General features: G+C 49.0%; 1 protein-coding gene across 11 annotated transcripts in view; it reads right to left on the reverse strand.

Moving 5' to 3' along the window:
- Positions 1–14,857, reverse strand: part of PDE1C (phosphodiesterase 1C) — a 366,823-nt gene that overhangs the window by 205,401 nt on the left and 146,565 nt on the right. For 9 of the 11 annotated variants that reach the window (XM_031952753.1, XM_031952709.1, XM_031952722.1 and 6 more), the window contains exon 2: positions 4,678–4,704. The exons of the other annotated variants lie outside the window; for them this stretch is intronic. In XM_031952753.1, coding sequence (XP_031808613.1) covers positions 4,678–4,704 — 27 coding nt within the window. The remainder of the gene's footprint in view (positions 1–4,677; positions 4,705–14,857) is intronic. 11 annotated transcript variants of the gene reach the window in all.

Here is a 14,857-nt window from a genome sequence, read left to right on the forward strand (position 1 = left end):
TTCTTCTTAAAGCCATTGCCCAGGTGACTACAGACAGACAAAGCCCCTCCACCTGAATCTCAACAAGCAAGCTAAGTCCACACTGGAGTTCACACTGCCCCACACTAACATGTTAAATACAAAGTAATGTGGAGGGCTGGAGGAGCACTCACAACTGGAGGAGTAGGAAGCCTCCAGTGGGACAAGGCACGTCAGCTGGAGTCCCAAACAACCCAAGGGAGGAAGAAGGGAAGGAGAGACCATCCGACAGCACACGGAGCACAGGGAAAAGCAAATGGGCCAGCCAGCTCTGAAGAGGGATCGAAGAAAATCCAGAAAGGATGGAAGAAGATGTGACAAAGGCGTGGGATGTGTCCCGGAGTAGGAAGCCTCCAGTGGGACAAGGCACGTCAGCTGGAGTCCCAAACAACCCAAGGGAGGAAGAAGGGAAGGAGAGACCATCCGACAGCACACGGAGAAGCAAATGGGCCAGCCAGCTCTGAAGAGGGATCGAAGAAAATCCAGAAAGGATGGAAGAAGACGTGACAAAGGCGTGGGATGTGTCCCAGGGGAAGCCCCTGCAGCTTTTTCCCAGAGCAGAGAGGGCTATGGTCAGAGCTGTGCCCAGGGAAGGATGAGGGGATGTCTAGGAAGAGGGATCCCCGATGGCCCGGGCCACCCCATTTCATCTTCCTGGGAAGAGAAGCACTTGACAAGAGACTGAGTGCAAGCTAACGGCTTAGGTGTGGAGGACATTACAGGACCAGAGGCAGGAAGGGGGCTCCTCATAAAATCAAAATCTGTATTTTGGATCTATAAGGCAATCTCATTTTGTTCAAGGGAAAACAGCTTGTTCTTCTTATTCTAATTAAGTCCAAAGATCCTTTATTAAGCACCTTATGTATGCCGGTGTAAAAGAAACAAATGCCAAGATGCAGCCCTGCCCACAAGAAGCTGCCCTTATACTGGGGGAACAGAGCCTGGTACCCAGTGGCTCTTACATTAAATGACCCTTTTCTAAATCTCCCTCACAGCGCTCGACTTCCCTCCCTACAAAACAAAACCGAATTGACTGGAGTCTCTTTTCCAAGGTCAATGAGACCTGAACGACCTGCCCTCCAATCAAAACGACTAATTTCCATCTGCAGTTGCCTGCATGCAGTCAATCGGACCAGGGGCTCTGGCAGCCCATGCAGAAGAGCTCCAAGTTTTGGAGTCTGGCAGCTCCAGGTCCAGTCCGTGGTTCCAAAATGGCAGCATGAATAACCAACCAGGAGTTGGGGGACAGCATGGCGCCCGAGCATCAGCCGGGGCTTGTTAATGTCTCAGCATGGCCGGATCGGCCCGCGGCATTGCTGAAGCCCATTAGCAGATGTCAAGTGCGTTAGCGGCCCAGGATCTGGGTGTAATGGACTTCAACCCTGAGTCTGCCTCGGGGAAATCTGCGGGCTGGGGCTTGGGGCAGAAGCAGAGAGTTCAGGTACAGCACGGCCCACTGAGCCCAGACGGCTAGGTGGGACAGCGGTCAGAGCCGGCACTGGGACCCGAGGTCCAGTCCCACCTCGGACAACTACCAGCCGTGTGACTCTGAGAAAGCTGCCTCAGGTTCCACATCTGGGAAATGGGGACAATAACAGCACCCACCTCCCACGGTTGTGGTAAGAACAAAACTAGAAAAAACTAATTTCAAGGCATTTTACAAACCGTAAAGTGCTAAGGAAATATGTGCTATTCTTACTGTTATTGCTATCGAGACCTCATTTCTTTGGGTGAACCCCTACAAGAAAGGACTAAATGTTGGCAACTGTGCCTCAGCTGTGAGAATGCAAATCCAGCGTCTGATTTCTCCCGGAAAAATATGCCACAGTTCTAGGAATTTCATATTTTCTGGGCATTTGTAAAATAATTTATGCATCAAATGAGAGGATAAATTGAGGCAGCTCGTGAATAGAGCAGGGTAACTAGGGAGCACCATAGTGAACAGAACACAGGGACTGAAATCGGGAAACCTCCCCTTCCCAAATTCGAATCCAGCCTCAGACCGTTCTAGCTATGTGACCCTGGGCAAGCCATTTCACCCTGTCTGCCTCAGTTTCCTCAACTGTAAAATGGAGAAGGAAATGGCCAACCACTCCAGTATCTCTGTCAAGAAAACCCCCAATGGAATCATGGGAAACATGACTGAAAACCAACAACAGTGACTGAAGTGGCAAAGTTAAGGAAAGAAAGACGAATTCAAATCCTGCCCCAGAGTCACTCTAGCTGGGTAACACTGAAATTGTGTCTCAGTTTTATCATCTCTAAAATGAAAGACTGGACCCAATGGCCTCTAAGGCCCCTTCAATCTCTAAATCTGCTTTACGTCCACTCTATTCTTTGCTGTGGTGTTCAGTTTACTTCCCCTGGGACTAGCAGACAGATGCAGCAATTAAGGAGTTCTTGAGGCAGGAGTTGTTTCATTCTGGCTTTGAGTCTCTAAAGCCTAAAAGATCCCTAGCACTTGGCAAATAATAGGTGGGTAATAAATGCCTGTTTATCTTAGTTTCTGAAGAGCAATTATCATACAAGACTTAAAAGAGCAGAAAATATGTCCAAGGCAAAAAGGAATCGGGAAGATTCCAAGAGGAAAAGCACAAAGTCCTTTCCCAGCTCACACAATGCCCTGTAAAACACATTCCCTTACTTGGGGGCCAATAATTAACTATAATTACTATAACTATAGTTATAACTATAACTATAACTATAACAATAAACTACACGTAAGCACAAATACAGGCAAAGAGCTCCCCAACAGCAATCGGCAGAGAGACTTAAAAAAACAAGAAGGATCCTGGGAAGTCCCTAGAGATCAGAAGACCATTCAGGTGCCCAATTCTAATGAAGGTAACCATTACATCAGGGCCCAAAGGAGAATATAGGTGGCAAGTCATCCACACACCATGCCCACCCCTCCTCCCTCCTTGTTTCCTCCCCACCTTGCCAATGAAAATGAAGAGCCAGATCCCAAAGGAGGAAGAAATGGAGGCAAGAAGAGAAGAGAGGGAGAGAGGGAAAGAGGGAGACATAGAATGGAGGGAAGAAGGAAAGAAGAGAGGGAGACAAAATGACCTAGACACAGATATATCTATGGAACACCAAGGCCTTCTGATTTCCTGCCTGTCACTGCTTAGATCCAAATGGGAGAGAGAGAAATAAGAGGCAAAAAGCATGGCTTCTGTATCCCCCGTGGCTTAAAAAAAAACCTCTGTGTATATGCCTTGATCCATATGCATGAATGTGAGTCTATATACCAAACTCTCATTTTTAGATGGAGCATATGAATATTTTTCTTGGGTTTTTCTCTGTTTTCTCTCACAGCAAGTCTTCTATGGAAATGTGTTTTGCATAAGCACACACGGACCAGCGGTGGCTGGTTTCTTGTCTTCTCAATGGGGAGGAAATCATTTAGAACTCGGGGTTTGAAGGAAAGAGGGTTAAGATTGTTCTTACGTGTAACTGAGGAAAAATAAAAGGATAAAATATTAACTTGTTTAAGATGGATGTATATAGACAGAGCTATAAAAGAGACACAGAGTGAAAGATAGAGATGGGGAGAGAGAGGGAGGGAGAAAGGGGGAGGGAGGGAGGGAGAGAGAGAGAGAGAGAGAGAGAGAGAGAGAGAGAGAGAGAGAGAAACAGAGAGGTAAGAGAAAAAGAGAGATAGAGGGAAAGAGATAAAAAGAGGGGGAGAGACAGAAAGAGATAGAGAAAAAGAAAGAGACAGAAGGAGACAGACAGAGAGAGAGACAGACAGAGGGAGAAAGGGAAAAAGAGAGAAAGGGGGATGAAGAGATGGAGAAAGGTACAGACACAGACACAAACATATCAGTTTGTAACCACCATGGCACAGAAGGAAACCCCACTTGCAATCATGGGGTCTGTGTCTGGGTTCCGGCTCTGCCATTTTCTCCCTAGCATCTGGCCTCACCCCCCTCTCCTTCCTGGGCCCCATTTCCTCATCAGGAAAGTGCAGAGCAGCATTTGCTTCATTTCTCTCCCAGGACAAACCCTGACCTGCCACAGAGCTGAGTGCCTTCCCTGTTCTCGGCCTTTACACAGTGAGGGCAGGACCCAGCCTTGGAGCCCGACCAGTCTCTGGCCCCCATGGGGAGGAAGAGCTTGGCCAAGGCCTTCGGGCAGCAACGCCAGGGGGAGGGGGGAGGGGCTCTAAGCTGGGCTCCCCCTCACTGGGGACATCACGGGTCCAGACAAGAGGGTCCCAGCAATTCTCCCAAACATCAGTAGTCCGTGAGCCAATCCGGAGCGCCTGCGGCCCAGGCGCATGCTGCCACACGCTAGGGATGGGCCCCTCTCCTCACAGACCAGACACAGCCCAAGGGCCGGTGGAAACCAGGTTCTGGATGGCGTGGGAGCCGCAGCCACTTTAACTTAGCCGGTCTCTTCTATGTCCCGCAGTGACCAAAGGGGCAGGTTTAGCCCAGCTCTCCTCCCGGGCCCTGGGCCCCGGGTCCTGACTCAGAAACGCGGGGACCATAGCTGCCACTTGGGGAGGGTGCAGATAATGAAGCCCAGGCCAGGAGACCAGGACCAACCCCCCCCAAGGGCCAAACCTGGACCTCAACGTCCCCAGACAAAGCTCTCCCGCTGCAACAATGCCAGCCAACAGCCCCGGGCCCCCACCTCGGGGAGACGTCTTACCTTTGGGACGTTTTCTTGTATTTTCTCCTGTGGGGAAAAAACAAATACACGTCACAAAAGAGCTCCCAGGGCCAGGAGTCGGGGCAACGAGCTTGGGTCGGAGACAGGGAGAGGAACCCGCCCCCCGCACCTGCTGGGTGCCTCGTGGTCGTTACTGGGGGCCGGCTCTGCTCCTCCTCGGCCCTCCTGGATTTTAGCCCACAGGGCTCCATTTTCCTGAATTTCCCTTTGGGCGGAGGAGCTGTGGGGCCATCAGGGATCCATTCTTAGGGGAAGAAGGTGGGGAACGAGTGAGCCAGAAGGAAAGGGCAGAGGGGCAGTGTGGGAATACACAGATGCTCCTACTTTGCCTCAATGGAGGCATCTTGGAACCTCCATTGACTTGGAGACATCTAGTCCACCTGCCTTAGTCTACAGATGGGGAAACTGAGGCCCACGATGCGACAGCTCAGGGCGAAAAGGGCCCTCAGACTGAGGAGCAAAGTGAATGACAGGTGTCAGAGGCAGGACTGGAACCCAGGCTCCCCGGCACCTTTCTGTTGTACCACAGGCTTTTTGCAAACTCTCCTGAACGTCTGCCATGAGTGATTACTCGCCCAAAGGCAAGAGAAGGTAGGAGAATGTGGGGTGGTCCAGTGGAAAGAGCACTGATTGTGTATTCAGAGAGCCCGGGTTCCCTGCATGTACCTCTGATGCCCTGGAGGAAGTGATGGTCGCTAATGTCCTTATTGTAATGGGAGACTGGACTTCAGGGCCAAACAAAGCCAGCTCCGATGGGGGGCTCAGGGGCGCCACTGAGGGGAGCTTTAAGCCCACCAAGAAACTCACTGCCAGGAGCTGGGAGTGCACCCTGGCTCCCAATGGGTCTGTTTCTGGGGGTGTGCCCTGGCTCCCACCCGGGTCTGTTTCTGGGGGTGCACCATGGCTCTGGGTCTGTTTCTGGAGGTACACCATGGCTCCCACTGGGTCTCAGTTTCCCCATCCGTACTATTTCGGACGCCTCTCCTGCCTGCCTTTGGTAGCCGTGGTTAAGCCCAGAGGAGAACCGGAAAGGTTAGAAAAGGGGCCGCTATCATTGCTAGTGCATCCCAGGGAGTTACGCTGGGCTTTGCCCCATTTCCTCCTGTCTGTGCTGCATTTCTGGGCCGGGGTAACAGAGTGAGAGCCCCGTGGCTTCGCCCCCGCTGTCCCTCGTGCCCCCAGGAAGGAATTTGTCAAATCTGTCCCTCCTAGTCACCCAGTGCCAGTGGCTGCCACTGGGTTTTAGGGGCCAGGATCACCCACGGAGCTTAGGAAAGGCTCCGTCACTAAAATGTTGGTCTCACCAGGGCTTATTCCCAATTTGGGGAGTGGAGGAGAGAGGGCAGGGGAGGGAGAGGGGACCGGGGCAGCAGGGGCCGCAGTGTGTCTCCGAGAAGTCCTCAGGACAGGAGCCCTGAGTGGAGGCTGGAGGTCCCCGCACTGGCCCACACACACACACACACACACACACACGGACAGGATTCTCTCTCTGCGAATGCAAGTGCACGCGTGTGGATGCATGAAACGTGTATCACTGTGAGATGGAACCCTGGCCAGGCCTTCACCATGTGCACCCCCCAATCTGCTTTCAGTCCCCTGCCAGAATCTGAGGGGATCCCTCCTCAGCCATGAGGGAGCACGGGGCTTCGAGGGAGCATGGGGTTGGGGCCATGAGGGAGCATGTGGCCACAAGGGAGCACAGGGCCGCAAGGGAGCACGGGGCCGCAAGGGAGCACGGGGCCGCAAGGGAGCACGGGGCTGTGAGGGAGCTTGGCAAGGAGAAAGGCCAGGAGGAGGTGGGCAAAGGGGGGACAGCGGGGTGGAAAGAAGGTGCCTGCCACCAGCGACCTCCATTTCCTCGGTAAGCCAAGAGACCAGGGAGAACCTGAGGGCAGGCCTGGTGGGCCGCTTGACAAAGGGTTGGGAGCGCCAAAGTGGGGGGGAGGAAGTCGAGAGGAGGGGGCCGCCATCCCCGCTCCCCACGGGCTCCGCTAGTCTCCAGGGCCCTTTTGAGGTGAAGCGCCGTCTTTGGTACATGGTTGAGGCCCCTGCAAAAGGAGTAAGCTTTGAGTCTCTGTTCTCAGGAAGGGGACATGACCCCTGAGCCACCCTCACCTGCTCCTGAGGGGGTGAGGAGAATGAATATTGCCCTGAAAGCACCGGCCCAATGACAGCCAGCCATGGGCAGCTCCGGGGGAGGCAGCTGGACCAGGATGACCTTCACCTGTGACCCTGCCCTCGGTAACTCCTCTGTCTGGACAGCGAGCTCAGAGACCCCGGGAAGCCACAGGAAGCAGCCCGGGGGACGGCCTGGGATGTCTCCACACCCTGGGTGGGCCGCAGGACGGATTCTTGCTGCAGCGAGCGGCGGCGACTTTGGGTCTGAAGAGACCATCGAGTCCAGCCCTGAATCTTACAGAGGCCGCCACCCAGGAGCTAGGACAGGGGGCTGAAGGCGGCACGCTTATGTGGCACAAGAGGAGACTGACCGAGAGAGAGAGAGACTTATCCATGGCCACATGGACAGCAAGCGAAGGGCAGAGCCAGATCCGAAATCCCAGGCCCCAGAATCCGGGCCCAGCGCCCTCCCCACGGCAGCACGAAGCTCAGGTGGGCGTTGGACCCACGGGGGTCCCACACCGGGCCCGGGCCCCAGGACTTCACAGCCCTGCAGACGTGCCCACGGGAGACACAAACATAAGGCGCTTCTGATGCTGGCAAAGGAGAGTGTTTGTGCAGAAATGGGAGAAAACATGATCCTGCCCACACACGCTTGGCAGATAATTGTTTTTCAAAAAAAAGATATTCTGGTCAGAGTGAATGAGCTGCCTTTCACCCAGAGCCCAAAGGTTCCTCAGTGCAGTGGGGGAGACTGCTGAGGGTCTCACCATGAGCCTTTAGGGAAGGTCTTTGGGTCCAAAAGCAAAGACAGGAGCCCGGCCCTCCCTCAGTTCTAGCACAATCCACTTAGAATCTGAAAATGTGTGGTTTGGTTTCAATCACTATGTAGGGTGTGTGTGTGTGTGTGTGTGTGTGTGTGTGTGTGTGCAAGTGTATGTGTGTGTGAGCGAGTGTATGAGTGTGAGTGAGTGTGAGTATGTGTGTGTGAGTGTGCATGTGTATGTGTGAGTATGTGTGAGTGTGCGTGTGTGTGAGTGTGCATGTGTGTGTGTGAGTGGTGAGTGTGTGTGTGTGTGTGTGTGAAAGCCTCAAGGCTGTGTGGATGGCAGGTTTCTCACTTTTGGGACACACAGGCTCCTCCTCTACTCAGGGAAGCTCAGGCTCTGAGGGAGGGGACTTGCCCAGAATCCCCTGAGAGTCTAAGGCCGCCCAAAGCTTCCTCTCCAAATGGGAAAGCCACGCCAAGGGTGTGGGACCAGAACAGATGGGGAGAGGAGAAGCCAAAGGCTCCCGCAGCCCAAGGACCCCTGAGTCTCTCATCACACCCTCAGGCCACAGATAGACCAGGCAAGACCCCGTGAGCCCAAACTCGCTTTCCTTCATTTTGGGGAGACGGGAAGCTCCTCACCAAAAGGAAGGGAAACAGAAATCTCCTCTAGAAATGAAAGTCTATGTTGTCCATCCCTACTACACAGATGGAGCCATACAAAAGGAGGTTGCAAGACCACGGCCTAAGTCCCTAAAAATCTCTCTCACCTAAATGAATATTTTCACATAATTCACATCTAAAGATGAAACTGGGGCTCATATTCATTAAAAAGTACTTTCTCTTTTAAGTCCTTTCTTAACTTGCCATGGCCAAAAACATCACTATATAGTGGCCAAGTTCAGGGCCAACTGATCTTAGCCCTCAGTTCCCTGTAACCCCATTTCTGCTCCCACAAACATATTGGAAAAGGGGACACGGAGTACTTAGAGCATGATACAAATTGGAAGCTAACCCTTTGGCGTAGAGGCCCAAGTGTACTTGAGACAGGGAATCTTACAACAAGGTATTAATTCGGTGGAAATGAGATAATGACTCTCTAGTATACACTTAGTAGAGTTCTACAAGTTGACACCTACGATGATGTATTTGTAATGGAGTATATAAGAGCTAAGAGATCTGGGAGGGAAGAGAGACTAGGAGATAGAGAAGAAATCAGAGGACTCAGAGACTTGAAGACAGAGCCCCTCATGGTGGCCGGCCTGTCCTCCACTTCTCCACTGAGACCAAAGTTCCCTAGAAAGTTAGGCCGGCCCCAGGGGAAGGAGACAGACCATGAAGGAGACAATAAAGACTCTGGACTTCATCCCTGGCTATTCTCCTAGTGATTATTCTGCTGAGACCAAGGCTGGTCCGAAGGCCCTCCAGAAAGCCAGTCAGAACATTACACTTTGCTACTTGGATCCAAAGACGCAGAAAAACAATTCACAAATTCATCAATTAATTTAAATCATGTTTAAACTGATTTCGTCAAGTATAGTCATTTGAATGTTTGAATGAATCCTTTTTAGTCATTAAATGTTAGTAAGATGCTTAAATTAAATGTGTCTTTGCGTGTATGAGCTTCTGCTTATTGTGCGTAAGTCTCAAATTTCCTACCTCAGGCCCAGCTGTCTTCTCTACCTTCAGCAAAGAGTGATTCTAAAGGAGTCACAGACTCTCAGCATTGAAAGGTCATCCAAATCAAGCTCTCCCTGAATAAGAGTCCCCTGGCAAAATGCCTGCCAAACGCTCACCCAGCCCTGACGTGGAGACCCCCAGTGTAGGGAGACGTGCTCCCTCCTCGACAGCCCATCTCACTTTTCATTAGTACTCCTTGTTGGGAAGTTTTGTAGTTTTTTTCTGACCATCAAATCGAAGATTTCCTCTTTGTAGCTATCTAGATTTTTTCTTGGTTATATCTTCTGGGATCAAACAATTCTAGTCCGTGTACCACGTGCTGTCTCTTCGAAAAATTGAAAGAATTACAGAATGTTAGAGTTAGGAAGCAGCTCTCATGTTTTCTCTCCATCTCTTGCTCTTCACATAAACATCCCTAGCTCCTTCCACCCTTCCTTTCATGAATTCTTAATCCGGTCCAGAAATAGATGTCAGGGAGTATATGAACTTGGATGGGAAGATTTTTTTCCTCACATTTTTATTTTCATTAACCACTAACTGAAATTTAGCATCTCCTTTTATCATGAACATTTTAAAAGTTGATTCTGAGTAATGCACAGGTTTTACAAGGCTTCCAAAGGGGTCCGGGATACAAAAAAGATTTTTAAAGCCCTGATTTAATTAATCCTCATATAACTTGAACTAGGTAAGTAGTATATAGGAGTAAATGAGTATGTGACTTGAAGTCAGGGAGATTTGAGTTCAAACACTACCATATGACACCGTGACTAAGTCACTTGACCACTCAGTGCTTCAGACAACTTTATAAGACTATTTTCTAAATTGGATAGAAAAAGCAACCTGAACTGGAAGGTAAAAGGCCTCATCTGAGATTTCCCTGAGTATGAACTCCCTTGGGTCTAGTTTCTATTCCTAAACCTTGAACAAAAGGGTTTCTATCATCCTAGAGACTCTAATGTGGACACTTTCAAGCTTAACAGTCTTTCCTTTCTAAAAATATAGCAAGTAAAACTGATTATAATAATAATACAGATGTTTTATAGCCAAGGCAAATGTTGATTAAGCTGGCAAAGAATTTTCTTTCAGAGTACGAGTACAAACAAGACCTTCAGTAACGAATGTGCTAACTGCCCTTCCTACATATGGATTTCCAATTTGGAAGGTATTAGAAGGGAGTAAAATACCTTCAACACTCAAACGCAGCTTCACATAATCTTTCTGAAAAATTAAATCATCACCTTATCATACAGGTCACTGTAATAATGGTATCAATTCTCTTGAACCCAGTCAGAAAACCAACAAGAAATGATGAAATGCTTATTCCGTTCCAGGTTCTGTATGGTCCTATTATGGTAAAGGAAGCTTGGACTTGATCTTTGCTGACTCTATGACCTTCCTGGAGAACTGATTTTTTAATGAGCCCTTGACAGCATCTTGTTCTCGGCAGTCTCGGCTCATTATTGGAAGCCCGACATTCAGTTTTCTCCTCTTTCCAATCCATCCCCCACCCAGCTACCAAAATAATCCTCCTCGCACACAAGCCCGACCATGTCTCTCTCCAGAAGCTCCAGCGATACCATTTCCTCTGTGTTAAAATACTGGCTCTTCATCCCAACATCTGCCCATCTGGCTCCAGCCAACCCTTCCAAACTGCTTCCTATGCCCATCCACACTTTTGCAAGGGATGCTTTCTATCCTGGACCTCCGCATCCTTGCACAGACTGTCCACCATGGCGATGGTATACTCTCCTCCGCTCTGCTGCCTCTGAGAATGATTAGCTCCCCCAAGGCTCAGCTCCAAAGCTTTCCTCCCAAGGGAAGTCTTCCTGGGTACCCTCTTCATTAGTCCTCCCCCCGCCCCAATGATCTGTTCATTGGCTGCGGCCTTTCAGTAGAATCGAGAGGACAGGGAAAATGTCACCAAGTCCCTGAGGTCCTAAGATCCCAGACCCAGAGCTGGAGGAATCCATAGAGATCTAAATCCCTGAATATCACAGGGCCTAGAATGAAGGTTTCTTAAATCAATTAACTCATCAAGCCTGTTTAAAACAGTGACAAGCAACTGACCTCCTCAATACAAAGAGTTCCATCTAAGAGCTCTGCATTTTCCTTAACTTCATCAGCTGTTGCCATGCGTTTGACTAACATTTGCCAGGAAATGCTTGAGTACTGCTTACCTGCTTAATAAAAGCCTGCTGGAATAACATTAACAAGTTATATTTATACAATTACTGTAGAACTACATTATTTCCTTGTTAGAGAATTCTTTCTTGACACAGGAACCATCCCTGAGTACGTCCCATGCCCTTTTATGGGCCAGAAAGTCAAAAATCATTTTTCAGAGTTACCTCTTCAAAAGTTATACAAAACAGGCCTCTAGTCTCCCCTCCATTTTCTCATTAGGGAAATTGAGGGGGGGGGAAAGGACCATTTCCTGTTTCGGTCAGAGAAGTTAGAAATGAAAATATGGAATTTGATATTCAAACCCAAAGCAGGGCTGCTTTCTAACTAAAACATGTTGAAAGCACAGGCAAAAATAATTAAAAATTGGAAGTTTTCTAGTGAGTCTCCACTAGGTGCAGATTATGTCCTACCTATGTGACCTAGGGCAAGCCATCACATCCCTGGGTTTACATTTTCTCATCCATAAAATCAGTCTAATCTTCCCCAAGCTCTAAATCTTGGGAAATGATAGAGAATAAAGGCTTCCAACATCCCCTGGAAAATGTCATGGATACTTCCTGGACCAGTTCCCCTTGACTCCACATCACCATCGGTCAACTAGCATTTGTTAATACCAGAAGGACTAACTGAACCTATTCATAAAAAATTGCCTGGTCCTTAAAGACCTTCTTAAATTACAGTCCTTTAAGGACTTACTGTGTGCCAGGGACCGTGCTAAGCATCAGGAACACAGAGAGAGGGAAGGGACAGTTTCTGCTCTCGGGGGCCTCAGAAAGGACTAACGAGAGATTCCCTGCCTTATGTAAGGAAAATCTAGCTAACACACAAGAAGGTTCTGATCTACATAAAGTGAAATAGAAAATGATTCCGAGCTCCCCAGCGGCTGCATGGGAGGAATAAGTAAACGGCACCTTCGATCAGGAAACCCGTAGTAGCAATACACGCCAAGCATAATCGAGCTTGACGCAAACGGTTCTCTCGATACGGTGGGACGTCATGTAGCTCAATGATTCAGGGCTGGCAGCGATCCACAGAAACTGAGAGTTTGGGAACAGATTTGAAGCCCCTTTATGGCATCAGGAATTACATGGCAGATTGGAGGCAAGAAAAATCCAGGATAAAAAAACAAGCTCAGTGGCTTTGTCCCACATACAGAATGGGGTGAAGGGGGCGGATCTGGCGCCTGTAAGGTGATTTCCAGCTCTGATCCCCTAAAGCCATGGTTCTTCCTCTCCCAATCATCTAGGAAGAAAACAGCTTCCATTGGACAATGAACAAATGTATACGTTTCCTAGCAGAGCAAGGTCCATGGAAGGCCGCTAAGCACCTTTCAACAATTTCTGCCAGCTGAAAGAGGCAAGACTCCTCAGTGGGAAAAACACTGAAAAGAAAATTGTATCAGGGGAAAATGGGGCTCAACCCCAGTTCCCCAAAGATGCGCTTATGTAAGAAACTTCAGGGGCCGTAAGACAGTGAATGTGATGAAAAGGAGAAGCCAGAAAGGATTCTACGAATGGATGCAAAGATGGAAACGGTATCCAAAGCCACGGGGTGCAGGGGCGAGGGCACCAGACCGAGGTCAGGAAGGCTCAAGTGCTAATCCGGCCTCGGACACTTACTAGTTATGAGACTCTGGGCAAGACTTGAAGCTCTCTGCCTCTGTTTCCCCAAAATGGAAATAAATAATCTACCTCCCAGGGCTGTTGTAAAGATCAAATAAGACGTCTTAAGAATATTCTAGATTCTTGTGACTATCCCATGTCCATGAAAAGAAACAAAAAATAAAAACCTGAATGTGAAATGAGAATGACCAAGTTTGGCCCTCCAAAAACAATGTGAAAAGGAGCCTCCCCCATTCTCCAGAGAGGGGGTGGGGATCTTGGTTTAAGAACTGAATGTAACAGTTTTATTGGATATGTTTGTACAGCCAGATGTGCTTCGTTCTCTTTATTATTTTATCCTTTGTTGCCGGTCAGCTTTCTGGGAGAAGATATCAGGAAAAGCCAGAAAAGCCAAAGGTGGTCAACATGTTTTCATTTGAAAAAGGAACCTCCAAAGTAGGACATTTCCCCGTGGCTGTAACTAGGCTGAGGTAAGTGGGGACCCTAAAACTCAGAGGGTGAGAAGAGCACTACACTCCTTCAGCGGGACGGAGCTAAACAAAGTTAGCAAGTGCTTCTTTGGCGAGAATAATTCATTAAATTAGGAAGCTGCCCCAGAGCTTCCTCTCCTCTGACCTCCTCCCCCAGGAAGGCCATTCTGGCCCCAGGGCCTCTCTGCTCTCTCCATGCAGGGAGGCTTGGAGTCATAGACTTTTCCCTGAATTTAACATCTATGCACTGCCCTGATCCAAGGCCCCCCCACACACACACACACACTCACATGTGCACACATGCACGTGCACACACATGCATGCACACACATATACACTCACATGTGCACACACATGCATGCACATACACACTCACATGTGCACACACACATGCACACGTGCGCACGCATACACACTGAATTTTCTTCAAATTTGTTGCTGCCATGTTTCATGCTGTTTGCCTCAGAATTCATGGCTATCTTACCTGCTCATTGAGCTGATCTGTTTTTAGTCCTTTGAACTCAGAGAATCATCATTAAAATTTTAAGGTAAGACCACCTGATTTCAAATTGGATCCCAAAATACTTCCTGGCTCTGTGACTCTGTCATTTAACCTCTCTGCCTCAGTTTTCTTTTTTCATCTGTAAAATGGGAATAATAATTGCACCTACTTCCTCAGATTGTTGTAAGGATCATATGGGATAATATTTGCAAAGCACTCTGCAAACCTTGAAACGTTACATCAATATCAATGACTAGTAGCTATTAAAGCACTTTGTGAACATGAAAATGCTCTAGAAGTGTCCAGCTCTGATAGCAATTGTTTCTCTGACCTTGGCAAATGGTTCCTCATCTCTCCGAGCCTTTGTTTCTTCATCTGTAAGATGAGTTTCGACTAGAGGAGCTCCCTAAGGCCTCCTCCTCCTTCTCCCAGGCACACTGGGTGCTAGGTGGGGTCAAGGGAAAGGGGCGACCCTTAAACTTCCCAACCTCAGTTTCCTCACTAAGGGCAGCCCCTTCCTCCCAGAATCATAGAAGGCTCAAATAAGATGATATCATCAAAGTTCTCGGGAAGCCATCGAGTTCTCTGAAAATGTCAGCTATAATTAGCAAATCATATTAATTATCTCTGTTTGTGCCTCTGAGTCCACACATGTGAACTGGAGCTAAAAATTCCTGCCGCCTCGCGCTCTCGGGGGGATGCTCCGGACAGATGTGTTGATGCATGTTGTCACATATCAGCCGGCTCGGACGGGAGCCGGCCAGGACATTCAAAAAGCCGTGTTTGTGCCGCCTCTCTGCGGAGGTTCCTTCAC

This window comes from Sarcophilus harrisii, chromosome 1 (assembly GCF_902635505.1).
Source record: "Sarcophilus harrisii chromosome 1, mSarHar1.11, whole genome shotgun sequence".
In the NCBI taxonomy this organism is placed as follows: Eukaryota; Metazoa; Chordata; class Mammalia; order Dasyuromorphia; family Dasyuridae; genus Sarcophilus; species Sarcophilus harrisii.